Source organism: Sphaeramia orbicularis, chromosome 21 (assembly GCF_902148855.1).
Source record: "Sphaeramia orbicularis chromosome 21, fSphaOr1.1, whole genome shotgun sequence".
Lineage (NCBI taxonomy): Eukaryota > Metazoa > Chordata > Actinopteri > Kurtiformes > Apogonidae > Sphaeramia > Sphaeramia orbicularis.
Window position 1 is genome coordinate 25,238,201 of NC_043977.1, and position 24,294 is coordinate 25,262,494.

General features: G+C 40.6%; 1 protein-coding gene across 1 annotated transcript in view; it reads left to right on the plus strand.

Moving 5' to 3' along the window:
* Nucleotides 1-402: 402 nt before the first annotated feature.
* The window catches only part of igsf3 (immunoglobulin superfamily, member 3), a 94,213-nt gene continuing 70,321 nt past the window's right edge, over nucleotides 403-24,294 (plus strand). The window contains exons 1-3 of the mRNA XM_030124771.1: nucleotides 403-413; nucleotides 4,626-4,904; nucleotides 19,567-19,947. Coding sequence (XP_029980631.1) covers nucleotides 4,865-4,904; nucleotides 19,567-19,947 — 421 coding nt within the window. The 5' untranslated portion in view covers nucleotides 403-413; nucleotides 4,626-4,864. The remainder of the gene's footprint in view (nucleotides 414-4,625; nucleotides 4,905-19,566; nucleotides 19,948-24,294) is intronic.

Below are 24,294 nucleotides of genomic sequence, written 5' to 3' on the forward strand. Positions count from 1 at the left end.
GTCTATGGAGAACTGATCTAAATTTAGGTGTAGCAATATGTGGACCAGGTGTAATGCACATGGCCTACCTAGCCTGTGCTGTTTGGTGTGTTTGAATTCAGCTGTGATGGACCTGGGCAGACCTTTGAAGAAGCTTAAACCACATGCCTCATACCCATATGCGATCCCATTCTAGTTTATTGTTCGTATTATTTCTTATTATTTAACCCTCTTATTATATAGACCCAACATAACCTTTGTATCAGTTCCCAAGTGAAATTTTCTTTATATTTAACCTTTCTTAAGCGAATTATCACTAATTATTATAATATTATCTTCTGTATTTTGCATTTTATCAGCATAAATCATGTACTTTCCTATATGTAATGTACTGATCATGTAGATGTTCATAAAAGCCCAGACCAAAGGTGAGGGTTATATCAAAAACTGAGAAAACTGCAGAAAAAGTGACGTTTTCAGTAAAATATATCATTAACAGAACATAAAAACAAGCAACTCCATCCACTGTCATTGCTCCAACTCCATGGGTTTTACTGGTGGATCAATGTTGTAGAAGATGACGGTGTTTCCACGGTAACTACGGAGCCTCTGAACGTCCAAGTGGGTCATATCTGATGACCATGAAAAGATGACAAACAGTATTTTGCACCAATTATTTACATGTATGGATGGGATTAGTGGATCAACAGGTATTAAACAGTTTAGATAGTAGATAGTTTTGGTTGTTCATGGATGTTTGGGTCTTTATAGGTCAAATTATATTTAGAGAGGGACAATGTTATATTTATACATTTAAGTATGCAACCAATGTAATGTATAGAAGACTTTTAGCCATAAGACAGAACATTAAAATCAACAAAGAATGAACAATTTACAAAATGCATAAACACAGACACAGATCAAGAAACAGTTAAACGATAGTGCAAGTTAAGAAAACTAAAATTCAAAAACCAACTGAATACAAGAGCTTGGTACGAACTTAGATCAATGATAAAATATGACTCAGTTTTCACAGTTTTGTCATTGCTTGAGCCAAAGTTTAGCCTTATTTTTGAAAGCTTTTATGTTTTTATTGATGGCAAGGTTTTCCAGATCTGAAGCTTTTAACCAAGAGGGGACTGATCAAATGTAATCTGTTGTTTTTTGTGTTGTTCTTTTTTTTTTTTTGCATCTTATTGGTTTGCAGTTTCCACTCGCAGCTCCCCTTGGGGTGACTCCTCTACTGTTATACTTTATTTTAAGATCATTTCACTAATCTTTCTGGTACCAGACACCTAAAAATCATATGGAGTTTATAAAATTCTCAAAATATAGCAGATTGTATAGTCTCTGAACTATATAGTGGTGCTATTTTATTTGTGTTTAGTCCATTTTGAAAGCATTTTTAAAGCTTTAGTAGTATATTAAAGACAATATAATATGAAGGTGGGCCATGTTTTTAATAATACCATGACAGACTTAAGACAGTATCATAGTCTTTTTTTCAATAAATTAAACCAGTTGGTACTTTAGGTGACAGAGAGATGATAATTTATTGACGCACACTATTCTGTAAACATTTCTCTTGATGCCTCAGGGCTTAGATGCATTTCAGCTGTTGTTCAGGAAGTTTTATCTGAGGCGAAATCCATGAGAACAACATTGAAGGAAAAATCGTTTTTACTGCTTCCAAAAAAACGGGTTTTCATGATGCACTCAGGCAGTGTTCGGAACTTGCAATTCCCAGTTGATAAAGTGAATACCAGATGGGTCCATTGCAATTACTTTTTGTATGCACATGCAAAGGCTTGCTCATTTATTTATGTATTACACAAGAGGGAACTTTGAGTTTCACTAAGGAAAAGCTTTTTGGGTATTATATTCTAGTCCAAAACACAATGCTCTGTCATAGTTCCACACCAAAGCAGTTTTATCTTTTTGTGTTATTTTCTGAATCCATGCAAATTCCTGTCACCCTATCTATTCTAGATTCACCTAATAATGTAGCAGAGTGCTATACATCAATAAACTTGGCTTAGCTCAGAATGTATTAAAGAGTTAGAGTTTGTGATTTACACCTTCTGCAAAAAGTGAATTGTAACTGTTTTTTGTATTTAAAAAAATGCTGTTTGTTCTGATATAAACCAACACTTCCCAAGTAGACTGGCAGCTCATTACTGTGATTGCCAGTTTTGTATTTGCTGGTGTTAGGTGTGAGAATAAAGAGGGGGTGGGGTGATATAGCCTAATACGTCTGTCTAGACTCTTTGGTAAATTAATTCTGGTGATGCTCAGTGTGCTGCATGAGAAGATGACAAGTGACAAGCAAACACCATAAATGTAGAGGCTAGTGTTTAAATAAATATGTCTTTTTCTGTAATAGACCCTATCATATGCAGCGTCTTAAATTATGGTTCATGTCAGGTTTAACCTTGAATTTCCTCGGGATTAATAATCTATCTATCTATCTATCTATCTATCTATCTATCTATCTATCTATCTATCTATCTATCTATCTATCTATCTATCTATCTATCTATCTATCTATCTATCTATCTATCTATCTATCTATCTATCTATCTATCTATCTTTCTTTCTTTCTTTCTTTCTTTATTGGACAAGTGACTATTTTTGGTAATTTATGCACACATTGCAAGACAGTGACAGCAACAGTTCCAGTGAGGACAGTGAGTCACCAATCTCAGGCCCATTTGGGTCTCCAGGGTCTGTAAGGTCCACCTCTGCATGAACAGTGAGTGTATCTGCTTTGTTAGGTACCATGAAGTAATGGTATTAATGTAAGGAATGATGTTCAAAGGGATAATGTGGATTGTGGATGTGGACAGGTGTCTGGATCAGCACGCATGTTACTCTAATGTTCTAAAAATGTTGTTCTAATGTTCTAAAATACATGTTCCTTTCTCATTAGAAGTGATTTTACCTCCGCCAGGAGGTACTGTGATGGCTTTGCTTTGTGTTCGTGCATACATGTTTGTTTGTTTGTTTGTTAGCAAGATAACTCAAAAAGTTATGGATGGATTTTTATGAAATTTTCAGGAAGTGTTGAAACTGGCACAAGGAAGAAATTATTCAATTTTGGTGGTGATTGGGGGGGGGGGGGGGGGGGGGGGGGGGCAGACGGGGGCCCACTGATCTGCCTTGGCGGAGGACTGCACTCTCCGAGTGCTTTTCTTGTTCTCATATTTTTTATATACAGTATATATGCTTCTTAGAGTTTTTTTTTCTTGACACTTATGGGCAAGGAACCAAATATGGCAACTTCATTTATCTTAATATTCTATGTGACAATAAAATTGAAAAAATTCACATAAGCAATAAAGTCTTATTATTTCCTGCAATAACACACTAAGACTGACATTTTGCATTTCAGAGTCTCTCCATGAGTGCCCTATAAAGGGTTTGAGGGTCAATCAAACCTCAAATCTGACATAAGGCTTGGAAAACATGCAACTGTTATGAGATCAACTTGTGCACAGCCGTAAACAGTATTTATAGCTTTTTTGATTTGTCTTTATTTTTGATTTTGCTCTTGTGTGCTTTGTCTGTACTCCAGTATTGCTGCTGTAAAAGTGGAATTTCTCCTTATGGGACTAATAAAAGACTATCTTATCTTATCTTAGCACACTAAGGTTGACATTTTGGATTTCAGAGTATTTCTATCAGAGCCTTATAAAGGGTTAAAAGGTGATCCAACTTTGCAGAATAAAAAAAAAGATGGGAAAATTGGTAGCCTTTGCGCCATAATTACCCTTCACTTCGTTAAACCTATTCAAAGTATAAACATGGTGGCCTAAAAATTACATTCAGATATGCATCCCGGCCTCTCCCACTGGGGACAGTGTCCCACGCGGCCGGGGCGTGGTGTTGTAAAGGGGAGGGGTCAGGCAACACGCTGTTAAGTTTTCAAACTGCCGTGCAAACAAAGTCCTTTGGCCAAGCAGGAAGCAAAGAAATAACCTTGGAAAAGAAGACGCGTTGGGTTGTTTGTGTCTCGGATCGGATCATAACAATTGCTGAGACTGATTATAATTGAGGAGTGGGGGTGGATTTGATGAAGTGAGTGGGTTTCCAGACAGGTAAAACTCTTTATGTGGCGCAAATCTGGAGCGCAGACGCACGCTCAGGTGTAATAGTAGGACAATAGGAACACCTAACCCTGCAGTTTCAGACAGTTGAGTATTCATTGATTAATGTGATTTATTGTGTCAGTGCACAAAGCCCTGTCTGCTTTATCTGGAACGCCCGCCCATTGGGCTTTTCTGCGGAGCGATAGTGAGAGATTGATTATAGTCTCCGGGATTTGCCGAGGAGGAAGACGGAGCCTGCTTGGACTGCGATTTGCTCTCCCAGTGTAAGGAAGGAAGACCGGAAAGGACTTATTCCAGCCTGAGACCGCATCATAAGATTTTCCGGTCCTGCACAGCCTAAGTCCCTGTTCAATCAGGTATCCGTCCTCGTTACGCGCAACCCATCCCAACGCCAGACTCCACTGAGGAGGAGGAGGAGGAGGAGGCTGGAGAGTCAATCGCCTCCGCAGTCTCGGATGCGTAGTAAACGGGGAGTGGGTTGGGTCGCCTAGGCTCCTGGCATACGCACACCACGTCGTCAGTGATAAAAGCAGATAGGTGAAGGGGAAGAGACACCCGAGGATTTTTTTTTTCCTCCTTTATTTGAGCAGGACACCAGAGGGGCGCGTCGGACATTTGACTTCCAAGGCAGCCTAAGGGATCCGTAGAGCTTTTTTCTCCCCCACCTTCTTCATCTCTTATCAGGATCAGTGCTTAACCACAGTGTAAAGACCCAGCAGACACCACCTTCTCATCCAAAAGGGAATATTGGAAGTGGATCTGAGGGGCGACGCACAATGGCAACCGGTGCGCTCCTGCTCGTCTGTGCGCTGCTTGGTAAGTAGTCTGAAGAACCTTTCAGCCTTCATTTGAGCCGTGGGTTCCCCCTGTCTGAAAGATTGATGAGGTGCATCCGTGTCTGGTGTTCCACAGTCAAGAACACACCTGTATGAGACGTGGATGTGAACGTGGTTAGTTATGGAGCAACTACTAGTCATCATGAGTCAGGTGGAAGTGGGCTACGTTGATAATCACTGCCATAATAACAGATGCCCGTGAACAGATGTGTGTGTGTGAGTGTGTGTGGTGAACTAGGTTAATGTGATATTTGGACCTCAGTCACAGATTAACCCTTTACTGTCTGACCTCCTAGGGCTGAACCTACTATTGTATTGTCATTAACACACGCATCTACAAGGGCATATTTACACTTACTCATCAGTGACACACCTGGATCATACATCACACACACCAAAATATGAAGTCATCCAGCCCAGCCTTCTTTGTTCAGATCTAACACATTTGTGACTTACCTGCAATTTACTGGATTTTACAACAAATGCAAGTTCAGGCGTGTAAATGCAGTGACACCCGGTGACACATACAAAGGTGTATAAAGGCATGATCGCTGACACACACACACACACACACACACACACACACACACAGGATACAAACAGTACATCCTGCTTGTGAACTGTCCCAAACAAACACCAGATGGCTTTTCTGTTCCTGGATGGGAGGCCTGTGAGCGTCGGAGGGACAGGGGAGGGGGCAGGAGTGGGAGTGGAAGTGGGCCCACTGGAGGCCCCCACTTTGGGCCAAGAGGATTACCAGTCTGCGCCTTGAATCCCATCCCCTTTCAGAAGTCACTTTCACTCATAAAAGGGGACTTGAAACCATTCTCCCTAATTAAATCTTCTGCTGTATTGTTCCTGGCAGTGCTGCATGGGTTAAGACTGCACACGTTGATGCTCAGATCTGATCTACTGTGTAGGCTAGATAAAGGCTGGTTTTCAGATTACATAATAATGACGAATCTTACAGTTAAGTGGGAAACTGTTTGAGCTGGTTGGGAACATTTCAGGTGTTCTGCGACGATGTAATGAGCACAATAGCGAACAGATGAGCATCACAGATTTAGTAGTATGCCATCAAAAGCCTTACCTTGCAGAAAGCGTATTTGTGCTAAAATTGTATTGCTTTTTTTTTTTTTTGCTAAATTGACTGATCTTCTCCTCTCCTGGTGTATGTGTGCAGTTTAGTCAGATGTGCTTGTGTCTGTAATCATGTGATCAGATGTCAGATTTTGTGACTTCGACCTCAGAATGTAGACTTTGAAGTAGAATAAAGGTAGGTGGCAGCTGTGTTGGACTGTGTCTATATCAGTCACTGTTAAACCCACAGGTGCCCCTTACACAATTTTTTGGCAAATAAACTTACACTGAGGTTATTTAGGCTGCTGAGTGTGCAACCAGGTGTGAGTCTGCGAGTGTGCAAGCGCTTATTTGCAGCACCGGGGTGTATGATATAGAGCAAAAAGAGGGTTGCCTGAAGGAACAAATGTTTATTAGCTTCACAAACATGATGCCTTCCCTCTCCCCCACAGAGAGCGAGAAAGATGTCATGCTTTTGGTGTGGTATAACACAGTCTGCTTTTTTTGGGAGTGTGCATGTTGAAAGGGGAGCCAACCAAAAGTACCCAAGATGTCCCAGTTTATATAACTAAACTGACAGTGTAATATGTGAGAGACTGGCTGGTTTAACTGTGAAATGCCTGAGTGCTTTCCATTTACTGGGCTGACAGAGTAGCTTGCAGCGGCTCAGGCTGAGACGAGCTGCCACTGGTCCTGTTTATCATCTGGTCTCAGAACAGCCTCACATTGTCCAGATGCAAATCTTGAAGCTTATGTTTGGCAAGATGCGCATTCCTGCCACCTGCAGTTTTTCACGTATTTGCCATGATGTGATATTTTATTTATATCTTTATTAGCTCTGCCAGCTCAGTTAGACAGGTGCTGCTTTCACCCAATTTATGCAACGTCTGAACTGTTATGAATGAATTTACACAAGATTGTGGAGGAGTGATGTGGGTGGAGGAAAACACATGGACGATTCTTCATATGTGTCGGCCATGAAAGGCACGAGGCAATGAATGTAGGATTTTGTTCAGGAGAAAAAAAAGGAATAACTAACATTAAATTGTTTTTTTGTGTCTTCATAAAGACATCCTTCCATGTTTCTTTTCTACTTCCTGTATGTACAGGTATGCATTAGATGTTTTCTTGTTTTCTTTCAGTCATGCTGACCTTTTAGGGAGAATTTTGATGCTATTTTTTTATCCGTTCTTTGAAGTCAGAAACAAGAGCCGGTTATCTTCACTTATTATAGTGTTCTTGATTTAAAAGGGAAAGTTGTAAGTAGCTGTTGAAACACCATCAAACTTTGTGCTTATCAGCACACAGAGTATAAAGCAGGCCCTGTGTAATTTGTCCAATCAAACAACACGAGGCTACTTAAGAGCTCATTTCCATTTCAGGCATACAGTTAGATGTCTCTTTTTTTGTGTTGTTTTGAGGATGGCATTCATAGCCACTTGATTGTACATTTGATTGTGTAAGTTGATCTGTTGAAGTTGCGACTGATCAATTAAAGTGGTTAGACTTTAAACGGTCTCATTTCTATTTCTGAAAAACTAATTAAAATGTGAGCATTTCTTTGTCTGTAGCAAGTTTATAATTATAAGAAATTAGAAATCTTTCACATTCAAGTGACTCACCAATCCAACTTGCGGTTTCCATTTCACCCATTGCAGTCTAAATTGTTCATATTATGATGCAACCAACAGAAAAAAAACTAATTGGGTGCATCCGTTTTAGCATTCAGCAAAGGTTGAAGTGGTGAAAAGGATGCATTAGGAAAAACTGAATCCATATTTGTTGCAATATTTTATTCATCGGCAGAGGATTGTTGCGGTCCATGCAAAGTATGTCAAACTTTGTCAGGATTCAAAGCTTGTGCCGGCACTCCCTAATCCCATCCCCAGCCTCCTCTCTGTCTCACACAGGAAGGACAGCTGGAAGTCCTCATCCTGAAATGAGTGGGGTTTTGACTTGTGTGGTCAAGTTGTGTGTCGTGGTCCTGCTGGTCACCCTGAATCAGCTGTTAACACACTGGGAATGCTTTCCATGTGTGGGTAAGTCTCAGCTGACACAAGAAAGACTGGTGTCTAGACGGTGAGCTCCAAAACCATAACTCACTGTCTGGCTGTATTTCTATTATCTCAGTTGTTTTCTTGTGTATTAGTATTCCAGTCACAGAGTTAGCTGTCATATTCTCTAGAAGGTAATTAATCTGCAGTGTTTGGAAAACCCAGATGGACACTTGAAAACACTTAACTGTTATCTGAAGATATTTCCAAGCTCCTTTTTTATATGGGCTAAAAATATTGTTTCATCAATGATATAAAAATAGTGTAAACTCATTTTCAGAGTTGTGCCCTTATTTTAAAATCATGGCAGCCAGCCAGGTGTCTAAATAAAAAATAGTGTCACAACTTGGAAATTTATAATTTAATTCCTTTTATATGTGAGAGTATTTTTTTCATGTAAATACTTAAGAGCCTTTGAGGATCCTGGGCATGCTGTCAGACCAGCTGTAAGTATTTTTAACTCGCAGTCTGGTCAGTCTTTTCTAAATATTTTGACAGTCACATTGCCGTATGCATCTGTCGAACACCTTTTTTGGAAAACTACTGAACAAATGCTAATACACGAGAGACATGAACTGAATAAAAATACGTAAGGGAAAAGTTTGATGGTTGTGCAGGTGACTGTTCCAAGTTTTGTTTCTCATTATTTTGTATACACTTAGTGTGTGTTGCCACCTGAAGCAGAGGATCCTCTTCTCTCCGCTGCTGAAAAAATATGGGCTCGTGCAGCTGTCTGATTGTGGTGGCGTTTGCTCTTGTTATGTTGTGTGCCTGCTTCTGTAGTTTCTCGCTTACTTGTTTGCATCATAAGCACGAGACTTCACATCTTTATGTATACCAGTGACACAGTGCCTTTTGTGCCATTGTTTTTTTTTCCACATCATAACAACATACTCTCGTCCAACATAAACTGAACATAAAATAAAAACAGGACTGCCAGCTGTGTCATCATTTCCCAACTGTGCGGTACTTTCTTATAAATATATCTTCAGCTGAGATGCATAATGTTAATAAACTGTAGGTCAGTACAAAATGTAGGTCGATGTCCTGCTTTTGCAGCGTCCTAAGGTGTCTTACTAGTTATGGATCGATAGGACTGGATGACTGGAGTGTGACCATGCTAGCACAGACATGTTTTTGTGCTTTGTGGTCTCGCCTAAAGACACGTCAAAAACTGGCTACTACTGTCTGCTACCCATAGGGCAAGTAATTAGGCTGTAAGACAGACTTCACAGTCAGCTCAGAACTCACACCCAAGTACCACTGCAGTTTTACAACCCCCCCCATAGTACTAGTACAGAGCTTAGAAGTTTCCACACTCTTAGTGTCTTCACAATAAAAGTTAAGGGACAGAAGCTTTTCTCTAGAGCTTTCAGACCAGATGATGTAGGATTCCCAAAACATTTCAGAGTAAAGTACACTAACTATAGCTATATAAGGGATGAACCTCCCCTGTGACCCAGATCTGAGCGGGATTTTACCTGCAGTTTACATGGAAAGATGAATACCTGTGGTGTGAAGTGAAACAAAAGTTGTTGAGGGAGACTTCCTGCCTGTCATAGTGAATCAGGAAAGTGGCTGGAGTCTGAGCCAGCGCAGAGGCAGCATCTGCTTTGTGTCTGATGTCGACTCACAGCAGCACCTCTGGTTAACTGTCAGGTTTCCCTACATCACAACTTTTAGCCAGGGTCATGCGCCTGTGTTTGCACAGCGCCTCAAACTGGAGATTGTATCTGTTGTTTTGTGATAACAATCCAACAACAGCCCTTTAGTCGTTGAGTTTCAGTTAACTGCTGAAGTGTTCTTTAGAGCTCATCTGAATATATCTCTGCCTCTCCAGCTAAACGATACTCCAGTTGCCTCCTCCTCCTCCTTCACCCCCTCCCCCCCCCCCCCCCCCCCCCCCCCCCCCCCCCCCCCCCCCCCCCCCGTCCTCCTCCACTGAATAGCCCCTGACCTTCCTCCCCCACTCGTTTCTAAACAACACTCTGGCCGGCCCACCTCCTCTTCAAACAACACTAATTACAAACTGCCCTCAAGTGTGATCCAAACCAGATATTTTCATCTCCACTGCCTCTGAGAGATTCTGTGTTAATATCCGCATCTACCTAAGACTATTTACAGGAACCTTCATCAACTTAGGCCAACTCAGCCCCTTTCCCTTGAGATTTGGTCTGCTCCTCCCCCTTGGTTGTTTTGCACTGGGAATGAAAATGACTGGAGGGTTCCACTTTACTCCTCCAACACAAACACAAAAGCACCCCGTATAAGCTGCTGTTCTTCGACGTAGACACACTCTGGTGCTCCTTGCTGCGTTGTCCAGCTGTGCAGACCCCACAATGATGGCGCTGTAGCTATGGTGACTGCTCTCCACCTGCACGCTGCTCATCTACATTCAGTGGAACATGCCTAGCTCAATGTGCAAAATCAAAGATGGGGATGTGCAAATGAGTAAATACCATGGAGGTTAATTTTTTTTCCACGCCTTTAGAAATACTCATCTGTGATAATTCAGTGCTCCTCTTTCTCTTTTCCATTATGTTGTGTTAATATGCTCCTTTTTAGTATACTCTTAAAACCAAAAAGATGCATGCGTGTGTTTGTGCATCTAATTGCTTATGCATAAATGTATGAATTTACAAGCGCACATGTCTTTTTCTGCCTGAAAGGCAAAATGACTGACAATGGCAAAAAAAAAGTCTGTTTGAAGTAGACTAATTAATAGTTAATTAGTTTCCTTTCCAATCTACAGCTTAATGCACAAACGTTGGAACTGATAGCAAGCTGCCAGTCACACAACAACTAACCACTGTATATAAAGTAGATACAGCTGTCAGGCTTAATTGTGCACAACCGTAAGATGGATAATGACTGAAGATAGCAGTGTATTTTTGTGGCTGCTCATTCTTTTGCAACAATTAATGCTGAATGTTCAGTAGTTTGGGACAAGATATTTAAAGTCTCCTTATCTGTGGAGATGTGAAACACTGTGTGGGGGGATTGGAGCCCACACTGCTTTGTCATGTAGTGGGGGTGGGGGATGTGTGAGAGTCTGGGTGGTGTTAGAGGTTGGGGGGTTGGGAGGATGAGGTTAGTAGGGGAGCAGGTGTCCATAAAGAGTTAATGGATTTGGTGAGGGGGAAGGATGGCTCTTAATGTACTGGAAGTGTGTGTTTTTTGTGTGCACGGACTAATATGAATGAACCTTTTCTTTGTCTCCTCCACTACATTTAACAAAATACACAGTTGATGGGATGATGAAAGGATGAACAAACAATTCCATGTGGCTTTCACACAGTCCAGCCTCATGTTGTGGTTATAACAGTCCAGACTAGTCATTACCATCTGTCTCACTGTAAGTGTTAACCAAGCGTCATCTACTACTCAATGCAAACTATATGACACAAAGTTTTATTTAGGTTTTGATATCAAGGCAAGAGCGTGCAATGAGAGACGCCATTGCTCTGTATCAGTTATTTATTATCTATTGTTCTCCTTAAACTATCTATCCATAATAATGTTAGAAAAGAACACAATTCTTAAGGCATAACCATGTTTATTTGTGAATGCTTACTGTATCTGTACCATATGTACCAGTGCTGCAGTAAATGAATTATCTCTGCACAGGCTCTTCCTGAAAACTGTTGCTGCAAATCTAAGTATTGTGCTTTCGAAAAAGATCTATAGTAATCATGTTTATAGACATATTATGATGTGGGATTGAGTGATAAGAGACACAACATCTGATAAACAGTGGCTTTGATTTGGTAAAAAAAAAGCAATTGAGTTTGTCTGGCATCTGTGATGGAAACTTTAGATTAAATGTATATGGAAAAATATAAATAAAATGGGTATTTTAACGGTTCAGAGGAAGTCACCGGGTGCTTATTATCCATTTCAAACGACCGTTCAAGATGAAACAATAAAATTCAAAGCTATTTTCCATTGTGAACCGACAGGAAGGGAAAGCAGCTGAGGATGTAGGAAGGAGGATGAAGAGGCAGCTGTTCAGTAGAGAAGGATAGATTATGATCTGCTCTATGTTGTTGACACTATCAACAGATACAACTGGCACTGGAAGTAGATAGAAGGAAAATATGAATCAGCTCACATAGGCCAATCATATTTTTTGCTCTGTTTGAGAAGCCCCTACGTATTGTTACATCTGTGGATGCGTGGCCACAGACACCTACAGCGTACTGTTACTCACAAGTATGAATCAGGCTCAAAACCCTCCATTATTGTCCGGGACTCACCAGCTGATAATGAGCAAAAGCACTGGTGGGGTTATGACTGTAATAGCCCAGGGGGTCCATAAATTAGGATTAGTTAGCACAGAGAGAGCCAAGTACAAGGTGTGAGCCAAAACAGGGCTTCAACTTCAAAGGTGTAGACCTGAATCACAAAAATGGAGACTGACGACTGTGAACCATGGCTCTTTATAATGATCTAATCTGACACAAAGATAATTCAAGTCTGAAGGTTTAACATGGCATAATCCCTGGACAATACACTTTATAAGACATTTTAAGCCTTGAATGTCTGCACATTTTGAATATTTAATAATTATGAATTTCCATTGAAAGGATTTAATCACATGTTTGCAAAAATACAATTATCTTAGCCATGAAAGCAAAACATTGGCATCTAGGGTCATTCTCTAGACTTTTTACTTGACCCGCAGTGGGCTTTGTAGACTTAAGACCTGACTTGGATTTACCCCAAAAAACTCACAACAGCTGTGTCCCACTGAAAGACACCGCTATGGTGCTTGAATGTTGGCTTGTGTATAGATCTAGAACACATTTGTGATATACTCTGTACATGTAAGTGTTTTTTTTCCATCATGTTCCCTTTTTGCTTCAGCCTCTGGCTATTTTCTCTGCTTTCAGTCAAACATCCAATCCGGGTTGACACTGGAAAACAAAAATGGTTTACCTTATTAGAGTTACAGTGATGAAGTTGTGTACTATATTTCTAATCCACTTCATTGTTCTTCACTCGAAACACTTCCGCACTCATGTTCCTCCTCTGATTAGACCTGCGTGGGTGTAATGAGCAGTTGTTGTAACTGTTTGTCAGCTGTTAGACTGGCCTCCTGGCCCGACTTACTGGCCTCTAACAAAGGTTGAATACACAGTCTCTCTTTCTTGCTGTATTTCTACACGTCGAACACGCACACGCAGATTCCCACCTGTTTCCCAACTGACAGACCTCCAGCAGAAACAATGTTTTCCCTTGAACATGGAAAAATAATGTAGCCTTTACTTCGTGTAGCTGGCAAAGGGTCAGAGGTTCTTAATGACAGCCTTGCTTCACTGATTTACATTCTCAGGCACATGATAATTATCGCTGCGGGAAGGACAAGGACGTTATTGAAAGACAGCGAGGGGATAAGGGTTGTAATACTTGATGCTGCTTTGAGCCTATCAATCAAAAAGCCAAAAATATGAGAGAGCCTGTGGGGAAAAAGTGGTGAGGATATTCATTCAAGGTTTGGGCCGTGTACAATGAGTAACCCTTTACTGTTTATCATAGTTGAGCATTAGTCCATGACACTAAGATCAAAACAGGCTCAGTCACTTGTGGTCGTTTTTGATAAAGCAGATGAGCTGCAATAAAAGAACAGGCAATTATAATTATACAGGCCACAATATAACGAAGCTGTTTCAAGTTTATTTTGCAACATTCCAAGAAATTCACAGTTTGAATTGTACCAAGGCAAAACCCCCTCTAAATCTTAATGTTGCCCTTAAAAACGTCTTCTCTCTCTGCAGCTTTCATCTTTCTCCCTCCAGTTTCCCCTCATCTCAGAATCTCTGTGTCTCTCTCGCTCTCTTGCTCTCTCTGGTAATGATGTTAAAGGGGCCAAATGCTTTTGGGGGCCTAGAGGGTAAAGACACAGAGCGATTTTGGAGAATGGTTAACCAGCGCTGGGAAGCGTGCAGAGTGTTCTTCATCTTTCTCCAGCATTTATTTCACTCTGTCACACATGTATGTGAGCATATAAGTCAGTGGTAGACTTGAATATTCACTTAGTTCTGTGCATTTTAGTGGTCTCCACCACCCGGGAGGCACGCGTCTTTTTCCCTTAGCTTCCTTCCTCTTCCTTTCTCCTCTTTTTTTTTTCCCCTTCCTTCTATTTTTTTCCCTTTCCTCATTGCTACCTCGCTGTCTGAGTAGCTTCACAAGATTTCACATCTGTGGGATGTGTCTGAACCTCCCTTAGGGAGACGGGACATTGACTGGGTCCATTTTTTTTCATCCGTGTGCATAATTAATTCACATTTCAGTAGTTGGAGTTACTTCGGTTCCCCCTCTCTTTAACTTCCGCAGAAAGTTTGTGCTGAGAAGTTTGAGTGGTGGATGATACAACAAAATTTTGCTGTTAGTACTAGTACTAATACTACTTTACATATACTGAGTATAATCCTGGAATAAAAAAAAGGTCACTGTATTTTCTTTAGTCATTGAATGTGACTGATGTCGTACCAGGAGGAGGTGGGTGGTGCATCATCATTTCAATGGTAAATGCAATATTTATTGGCCACCTCTGAATACACAGCTGATGAGCCTGACATTAAACACTTCTTTTTTGTTGTTTCTTTTTGTTATTTGGCATGTAAGTGAAAGATCTCCAGATGATGCTCATCTTTAATTCAGATATCTCCGTGTGTGTATGTGTCTCCTCTGACTTAATGGGGTGATCACTGCACGCATACACAAAATGCTGCCAGAGAGGCTGAGTACATGCATTCAGCACTATGTTCATTCACCAAGAATGACACCAAATTTCACACGTTTAAGACATAACATTGCCATTTTCTTATTTAGAAAATTTTCTTCACTATGATGAATCAAAACAAGCAAGATCCTGTGACATCTGCTGATGATGTTCTTCATTAACCACAAATGCCTTAACTGTATTCTTTACCGAGCAAACACTTCCATAAAAGAAAGAAAAACCACAAACCCTCACTGCTGAGAAGCTGAAACAAAGGACTTTGATAAAGTAATTTAATATTAACTAATTAGCTCTGATGAAATGTTCATACAGCATAGAAGAGAGATGGAGACGCTGCTTTTTTTCCCCCTCAGTCACTTGCATTAGTTCTGGAATGATGTTCATGTTGTAGTTTTTGTATAGGCCCACAGCAGCGGGCATGTCATACCTTAGTTTAATCTGTTTTCGTGTACATGCATATTCCTGTGTGTGTATAATCAGGAATGGAAACAAAGTGAGATGATGGACAGCCCTAGTTTCCACATTAGCATCACAGTGCATGTCCTCTGCATTACTTAACACCCTGCAGTGTTTTTATTATACACCTTTCTAGGTGTATAATTATCATGTGCAGCTGAAGAGTGATGATGTGAGTAGGCATGGATGCTAGTGGCCTTGCTGCTGTTTCCACTGAGAATAAGGCACTGGCCACAAATGATTGGATTAGTATTTAACCCCCCCTTCCACTTAGCATAATCCTCTTTGCAGCTTTCTCTATGTGTGCATGTGTGTGTGAGTGTGTGTGTGTGTTCAGAATCATCTCTTGCCATTGCTCTGTATGCTCCAAACATTAAACAGCAAGGTCAGTTGGTGAGTGGGTGTGTGGTCATTGACTGTCGTCTGACATGGGATGCATTTGTCCTGTGTCCATTCAACAAGCTGTGTGGGAAGTAGCAAACTGGCAGTAAAGATGTGAGATGTGACACTGGGCAGGAAAGCCAGAAAGATGGAAGGTGGGAGGAGAAGAGGGGTACCAAGACATCTTTGTTATGCAAAGAAAGAGATGAGCTTTAATCATGGAAAATCTGAGACCTTGTTGAGCAAACATGGGCACTTGGTGAGTGAGTGAGCCAGCCAAGCCAGAGGTGAAGAAGAAGGGGAGGTTCCGGGCAGGGGATTATTGTGGAAAGATGGTGGAATTGAGCGATCAGTTGAAGGTCTGCGGGGTTTGGTATGTCATTGTGAGCCTTTCTGAACAGCCTGCGGAACGATGGGCACTTTGAAGTTTCACAGAGCTGCTTAAATCCTGCCTGAAAAGACACAGAACCACGAGGCATGGAGAAGAGACAGGAATATACAGAGAAAGGGAGAGGGAGGCTGGAGGGGCAGGAGTAAGGGAAGGATTGATGATGGGTGAAACATGGAGGAAAGGGAGTGAGAGTAATCAGAAGTAAGGAGGCAGCTGGTTTCTGGTAGATGACAGGAGACAGGCGAGGGGAGGAAAGGTCTTTTTTTTTTTTTTTTTTTTTCTTATTTTTTTTGGGGTGGGGGTGTATGAGTAATGTGTTTCCAGCATCTTTTAGAAGTGTAGCTGCAACATGAGAAGTAGTGATGCAGCAGTACAGCACTGAGCTGATCTGAGCAGGATGTGGGTAGACCGGGTGCCGCCAGATTAAGAACACTGACATCACAGTAAGAAAAAAAAAAAAAAAACAGTCAGCCCAGGTCTGAGTCAGAGCCGATGCCTGCCTCTCTTACCTGATACATCCTGAACATGTCGAGCCAGTTTTACTTTGTACCCTTCACTGTGGATTTTCTATCAGTCAGTTTTTACCTTTCTCTCTGTTCTGATCTCATTCTGTCTTCCAGTCATACAAGCTTCTGATATCATTAGCGTCATCACAGTAGAAGAAAAATTACACCATAGCCTTAATTTAATCAGTTTCCTCTTTGGTATTTCACCTACTGTGACTGGAATCAGATCCAAGTGAGGAAAATCTGATATGGTAAATATTTGATCAGTTCTTGAGTGGGAGGAAACTTGAAATCACACAATAGAAAAACTTGGTGCCTTTCCAAGCATTAGTATGAAATTAGATGCAGAAATGTCATTTATTTATATAAACTGTATCTCCCTGAAATTATAAAAGTAACTGTGTAAGAACTCTAGTGACAGAAATGAACAGATTCCTTTAGACCAGATTTGAAAAAAAAAAAACAAAACAAAAAAAAACAATTTTATGTTTATCACAGACCCAAATTTCCAAGTCATCAATTGCCATATTATAAACATTTTGACTCACTCTTCCAAGTTGTTTTCATCTTGTTGCGTCTTTTACAAAAAAATGTTTTCCTTTAATGTCCTTTAGATATTTTTTTGTCCTCTTCTGTCTTTTTTCTAAATGTCTTCCAGATAAAACTCTTCTTTTATTTGAATTGGGAAGTGATTTCACTCATTAAATTATTGTCATGTATTTTATTCTGCCAACTGGCAATCCAGTATAAACAGATTTGTATCCTGTTCTGGGTCCCAACGCTAAGTACGGGAAGGCTAGTCTGCAATGTTCAATGTGGTCTAAAGACCCTCAAAGATTAGGCTGACATGTGCAGTATTACAAGTTGTTTTTCAGCTGGACCATTTTGTTAATACTCAATTCGTCATCTGTTCAGTAAAACTAAATTTAACTCTATTTAAACCCTATTCCGTGCAATAGATGAGCACCAAGTTTATACTGGTGGTTTTTTGCTTGTATACTGTACATATATGCACCTAAATTTGGCAAGTCCTCAATTTGTCAACTCATTAAACACAATCTGTGTAGCTGTCTTCAGATAGATACCTTTTTATTGTAATATACTGACTCATTTTGCAGGTTCTGCATATTGTGCACGCTTATGCACGGACACATTTATATGGCATGAATACATAGAGCAACAATAACAGTAAAAGACGGATGGGATGGTGTAGTGGAAGTGTGATAGAAAGTTACTATGAGAGGAAAGAGGATGTTGAAGTTAAAAAGCTGTTCTAGTGAATTATTAATGCCAAGTATTGTGCTCACACACAGACTCTAACAGACTTACTCTCACACACATACACACAAACACAGCTGCAATCCCCAGTTGCTTGTGCAGACAGGAAACAGCGTACTTGTCGCTCTGTCTGAATTTGGGGTATGTGTAAGTGCTCTGTTGTCTCCGGCCCCAATGAGAAGGATGTTTGTAGTTGTTCCCTCAATGGTAAATGGTGCGTGTGCATGTCTGTGTGTGTGTGTGTGTGTGTGTGTGTGTACATATACAAGAGGTCGAGGCAATGTTCACATACTGTATGCCATTTACATAATTATAAACTACAATGCAGCCTCAGTATTAGTCTAACGCGCAGCTCTCAGCTTGCTTTGATAATCAGAGTTGGTTCCTTTCTGATGTAATGTGTAAGTTTTGTTAAAATTAAAAATCAAAAGTAAGGGATAAGTCAGGGTTTTGTGAAGTTAATTTTGGTAGTGGTAGGCTGGAACTGCTAATGGTGTTCTATTAGCTCTGTTAAAATAAAAATAGTTATGCATCTTACACTCAAATTCACTGTAGGGTAATTAGAGTAAATTAGTATTTGAATAGGACTGGGTGATTTAGGGAGAGCCATTTTTAGAAATACAAGAAAATAATTCATAGCTAGTCTTCCGTTCATGGAAACATAGGAGAATTGTTGTGTATTCTTTACCATAGAATGAGGACTTATACAATATACACTGCTATATTTGTAAAGCAGCGCAGCATGGGTCGCTTCTTTTCCTTTTTCTGTAACAAGCAGCATCCAGCAGTAGTGTACATTATTACAATGTTTGAGTATGGAACGGAATTTTTATTGTCTTAATCCCATAAAGTCCAGAATGAACACATCAGACACTGGCTTTAGAGATGAGCTTTTGTTTTTCACCATAGGAGTGAACAAGGAAATGATTTTTCAGTTGGTTCTCCGACTTTTTCCAGCTGATAAATGCCACAGTAGATTACAAATGGAACCTTTAAAATGAACTTAAATCAACATTTTAACTTTTTTCTCTTGTTGGTAGCACTATTTACTTCAGATTGCAGGGTGAGTTTATATGATTATATTGACAGATGTAGCATTTGATGTTTGTAAATTCAAAATTTGTGTGATTTAGTAGTCATTGATTAATTTTTTTTCTCCATCGTTCATTTTATAATATTTTAGACTTGTTTGGAATCAGTACAAACACTAAAGAATGGATGTGTCAAAACACTGTTTATCATCGATTTCAGAAACACCTGTACTCGGTTAAACTTGACCCACTTAACATGCCCTGCTGACTTGTGTTTTACCAGCTCATACTGACCTCTCCCCTCAACTCCCAGATGGCCTCCTCTCACCTCCGTGTAATACAGCTGCAGAGCCGTCCTTGTGGTGAGGGTTAACATGCGAGTGCGTGTAATAGCGTTGAGAGTGATTGGATGACAGCTGTTAAAAAGAGTTACTGGGAATGTATCAAGTGGTTTGAGTGGTGTTTTGAAGCTGTGCATTTGTGCGAGTGGGTTTGTGCACACCTCAGCCCCGGTAAACGCTCTCAGGAATGCTCAGATGCACATGTCACGCTTTTTTTACATTTCCTGAGAGACACGCAGAGCTTAAACTCAACCAATGCTAAATTTTTAATTTGCAGTTTTGTAACCCGTGTTCTCTCTTTCTCTTTCCCTGCCCTCACCTCCGCTCTCTCTCCTTCTTTGTGCTTTCTCCATCTCTCTGGCCCTGTCTCTGTTTGTAGCCGGTGTTGCTGTGGCTCAGAGAGTGGTAACGGTGCAGAGTGGACCGCTGGTACGCACCGAGGGATCCCACGTGACCATCTGGTGTAATGTGACGGGCTACAAAGAGGGGGTGGAACAGGACTTCGAGTGGTCCATGTACCTGGCATCAGCACCGGACAGGGAGATCCGCATCGTGAGCACTGCTCAGCCAAACTATGCCTACGCCGTGTATGCCCAGAGGGTGAATAGTAAAGAGATCTATGTGGAGAGGCTGAGCCGTGACTCAGCGATGCTCCACATCACCAAAGTGCAGGCCAAGGACCAGGGTCTGTTTGAGTGTTACACACCCAACACGGATGGTCGATACCTGGGATCTTACAGCGCACGCACCAACCTCACCAGTGAGTGTCTAAGCATACATACACATACACACAGCACCAATGTATAGTTCAGTGGTTCCCAACCTATTTTGGCCCATGACCCCATTTTAGTATCACAAATTTCTGGCAACCCCACATATTTTTTTTGCTAAAATTAATTAGTTTTTGATCATGTAATAGTTTGCTATACTGTGTTGCAAATAAACGTTAATTTTGGTCTATGTGACGTACATTATTATGGATGGACGCAGAAAAGCCAAGTTAAGATTACTATACAAAGTGAGAATTTTATTTTCCTTGGTCAGGATATGTCCAGTCAGTCCAGCTTGGATTTACAAGTCTGACAGTTAATACTGAAAAAACAATAACTCAAACTATGAATTATGAAAGAGCTGCAGCATCTTAAACCCACCACAATGAACATTTGAAAGATAAACAATACCACAGGGTTTCAGTTTCAGCCTCAGAGATTGCAATGTCTTTTATGTGTTGTGATTGTCTCTCTGAACTCTCCACATACACAAATATTCGGTCGACCCCATTTTAATTCCACGCAACCCCATGTGGGTTCCTGACCCCGAGGTTGAAAAACACTGGTATAGTTCAACCAACTTCGAGAACACATCAGTCACATACTGTTACCACAAATGTTCATTACACACGTGGTTGTAAGTGTGTAGGTTTTAAATACAACACCAGTCCCACTCGAAGGATATGTTGATGGATTCAGCAACGCTTACACGTCAGTCAGCCATGAGTCATAACCACACAAAGGCACCCATCACCAGATTTGTTGAATACTACACCACATATATTTATGGTTATTTGTCAAAAATGAATGCAGCCCTCTGTGTTGATGAATGCATTTGCCATCCTTTAAAAGTAACCCATGCACTTGTTGCCAGCTACTATTGTTGTGTTGCCCTGAGGAGATGGTGTAAGTGTGTAAGTGAGTACTTGTTGCTCAAGAAGAGCTCCACCAGTTAATTTGTAAGTCAAGTAAGATGAACTGTTGATTTGGATCAGAGTCAGATAAGTCAGAACAGCTAGGCTTTCATTTGTATCTAAAATGGCTATGTTGTTTTTCAGCTTACATTTGTTGTAAATTGTCATATATATTGCACAGACATCATTACACATAGGCTTTGCACTAGCCTACATGTTTATAGCATTCCTGTCACTGGAACAGGCTAGGCTAGTGAGCTTATTTTAGTCCATTTATAGCAGTACTTAAACATCTATCTACATTAATATGTTCAGGTTTAGTCTACATTTACTTGAAGAGTAAATGAAATGTGAGCCTCATTTACACCATTGTTTTCGTTATGCTAAAGCATTCAAGTTCAGTGTGTTGAACTAGTCACTCTACAATCTGGGTAATTAATGGAAACACTGCAGTTCATCGATGTATTAACAAATAGCAATCATGTTAATCCAAAATTAGTTCCTAGTCAAATAAGAACAGATACTAGAGCGATCTCACACACAGCTTAAGCAGAGAAATAGATGTAGATTGTTATTTTGTGATTTTTACCTCCAAACATTATCATATTTTGGCCAGATTACGCAGCTCTACATTATATTAAATGTTTCAAATAATGGTCAAATTCAAAGAAATGTTTAATAGTGCTCAGCGTAATGGCCCATTTCATTTGGTCGTCTCATTTAGTTGTGTCATATCCCTCATCTCTTATTTTAACGTTTAAAGTGACTTGTGGCTGTTTAATTGGAAAACCCGTACAGTTTGTGTCTCTAAACATAACTTGAGACTTAACCTGGTTTATAGACATGATTATACCAGCAACAGTGGTGAAAACAACAACTTGTCTCATCTTCATCCACTTCTTTTATTATGGTTTTGATTGAAACCCCACTGGCAGCAGAATGTACATACTGCATTTTTAAATATAAATCACCAGATCTGGTTAAAGTAGAAGACAATGACCTCCCTATTTGCTGGAAACCGAGTGAAAAGAACTGTTGACTTCCAGTGTCACAATCTTGAGTGTTGCGGCAAAAAGAAATTATGGTTCATCACACACATGCCTCCTCTCACACCTAGACCTTCATTGTTTCTGAGCCATGCTCTTTTTGGTGTTTTGGAGGGTTTTCCAATAGAAACATAAGTCTCCCAACGTCTCAGACACTCTGTGGTATATTGAGATCCACCAAACATGTCCGCTGCACTGTGGACGCAGCTGCCATGCTCGGGAATTTCATTCCCAACATAACTTCGTGCCTTCAAGGCTTAGGAGCTTGACCTTCTTCTTAGGGTCAAAGTGCAAACAAAACGTATACCAGCGAACACTTTAGCTGCACTTGCTCATTCCGGTCAGTCTTGAGTCTGGCACGGCAGCCTATTAAAAATGAGTCTCTCCGTCTTTCTTTTGGGTCTCCACCAGGTCAGGCAGCTTAATCAGTGCATTTGAGAGTAAAATCAATTTAGCCATTAACAGATCTGTCGGTGTTATTCTAAGAAGGATCCCCAACAGCTGCGTTTGTACTATGAGCACTATGATCTGAATGTGGGGCAGGGCTCAGACACAGGCCACTGTAAAACAGTACTTCTGATAGCACAAAGTATTTATAGAGCTGCACATGAGAGCGACGCAGAGTATGAAGAGGTGTTGAGGGACTGGGCTATCTGAGTCTCTTTCTCTATCTCCAACCTCTTAACCCAGTTTCAGAGGTCAGGGGTACACTGCGAGGTCTCTCCATTTTTTTTTTGCTGTGCTCTTAAATTCCAGTGAGATCTCCTGGCAGCTCCATGTTTCCTTTGACTATTATTGTCAAACAATCCCTGCCCCCATCCTATCCTTCCTCCTTCCTCTATCTTTCATGCTGTCATCTCAATCATCAGCCCTTGCCTCTTTGACTAATTTGCTTTCACTGTAATGTATTATAAAAGCCATTAGCCGATGCTGCCTATGAGGATATGTGTTTCAAGGGTGATGTCAAAGGACATCCTCAAGCAGGAGAGAACAATAAAAGAAGGATATGAAATAGGGGGGTAGACAGATGGGATGTGTCCATGTCTGTGTGTGTCTGGCATTGAGGTGGTTGGGTTAATTGTAGGAGTAAAAGGCCGGCCAGTAATCTGTGCCCTGAGAGGTACATTCAGGCTTACTCACAGGGATGCGTTTCATCTACTGTCACCTTTTTTGTACAAAAGACCAAAAGGCTCCAACATGAAAGTCAATACCTGCTGCCTGGGGAGGAAAGCAGTTTCAGGAGTGCACCTGGATACTGATACTCTGATATTCTGAGGATCAGATCCTATGATACCATGAGGGGTTTTTTTTATGTGTTGTATTGTCTGTCAAATAATTACGCAGAATGAGATGGGCTGGCTGGGTGTGCGGTTAATTGTATGAAAAAATGATCCCTGCTCCTCTATGTATATCTGAGACTTTGCTTTTTCAAGGGACTGAATGGGCAGAAAGTGTGAGTGTGTCTCTTTATATCCTCAGTGATACTAAACTCAAATGAATCAAATTTAGCTCCTCTCAGCCCGCCAAATGCCAGTACTGCCTCGGGTTGTGCAGTAATATTACATATGTGAGATGAAATGTGAAGCCAATGCCATTGCTGCGCATAGAGCATACAAGTTGCATGATAATGTTGCGTAGTCAAGTGATTTTTTTTTTTAATTTATTTTTTTGCTGCCTCTGCCGAGGAAGTTGTGTGATCCATTGTTTATCTGTTTATCCTGTACCAATTTTCATGACTCTTGGTGAACTATGGGTTATGGACAGACTCCTTACAATTTGCAGCAGGCCTATAAAAATATGTGGACGACTTTTGCCTCTATTGTCCAGCAGTAATGACAAAAACAGTAGAAAACATGGGTCATAATTTGTGATTTGTTTGTGTTTTATAATAATAATGTGGAGAGCACACAGTCTTTAGTTGAGAGCTGTTATCCCATAGTGCACCTGTTGTTGTTGTATGTGATTGGAAAAAATACTACTAATGAGAATAGTGTAGTAGCATTATTACATTTTAACCTACTACTGTCCCATGGGATGCTGTAACAATGACAGTCATGTAAATTGAATGTCTTTTTTTATTTTCAGATCATTTATTGTCCTTTCCCAGCAGGTGTAATTGCAGTTGTTTTTCTCCACTGTCACTGGTTAAGTGTTTGACAAAGCATGCATTTAACCTACGTCTTGAAAAGCTCCCTGAGGTCAAGAGTCACCTTTATTTTTTTTCTGTGCAAAGCTCTATTCTGTGATCTTGGACTTGGTTCCTAAACAGAGAATGGGTCCCACGAGGGTGACTAAGCTCAGTCTGTTGTGTTTGAATGTGGGTTTTTTTTTTTTTGTCCACATGTATGTGTTTGTTTGACTTCCACCTACACATCAG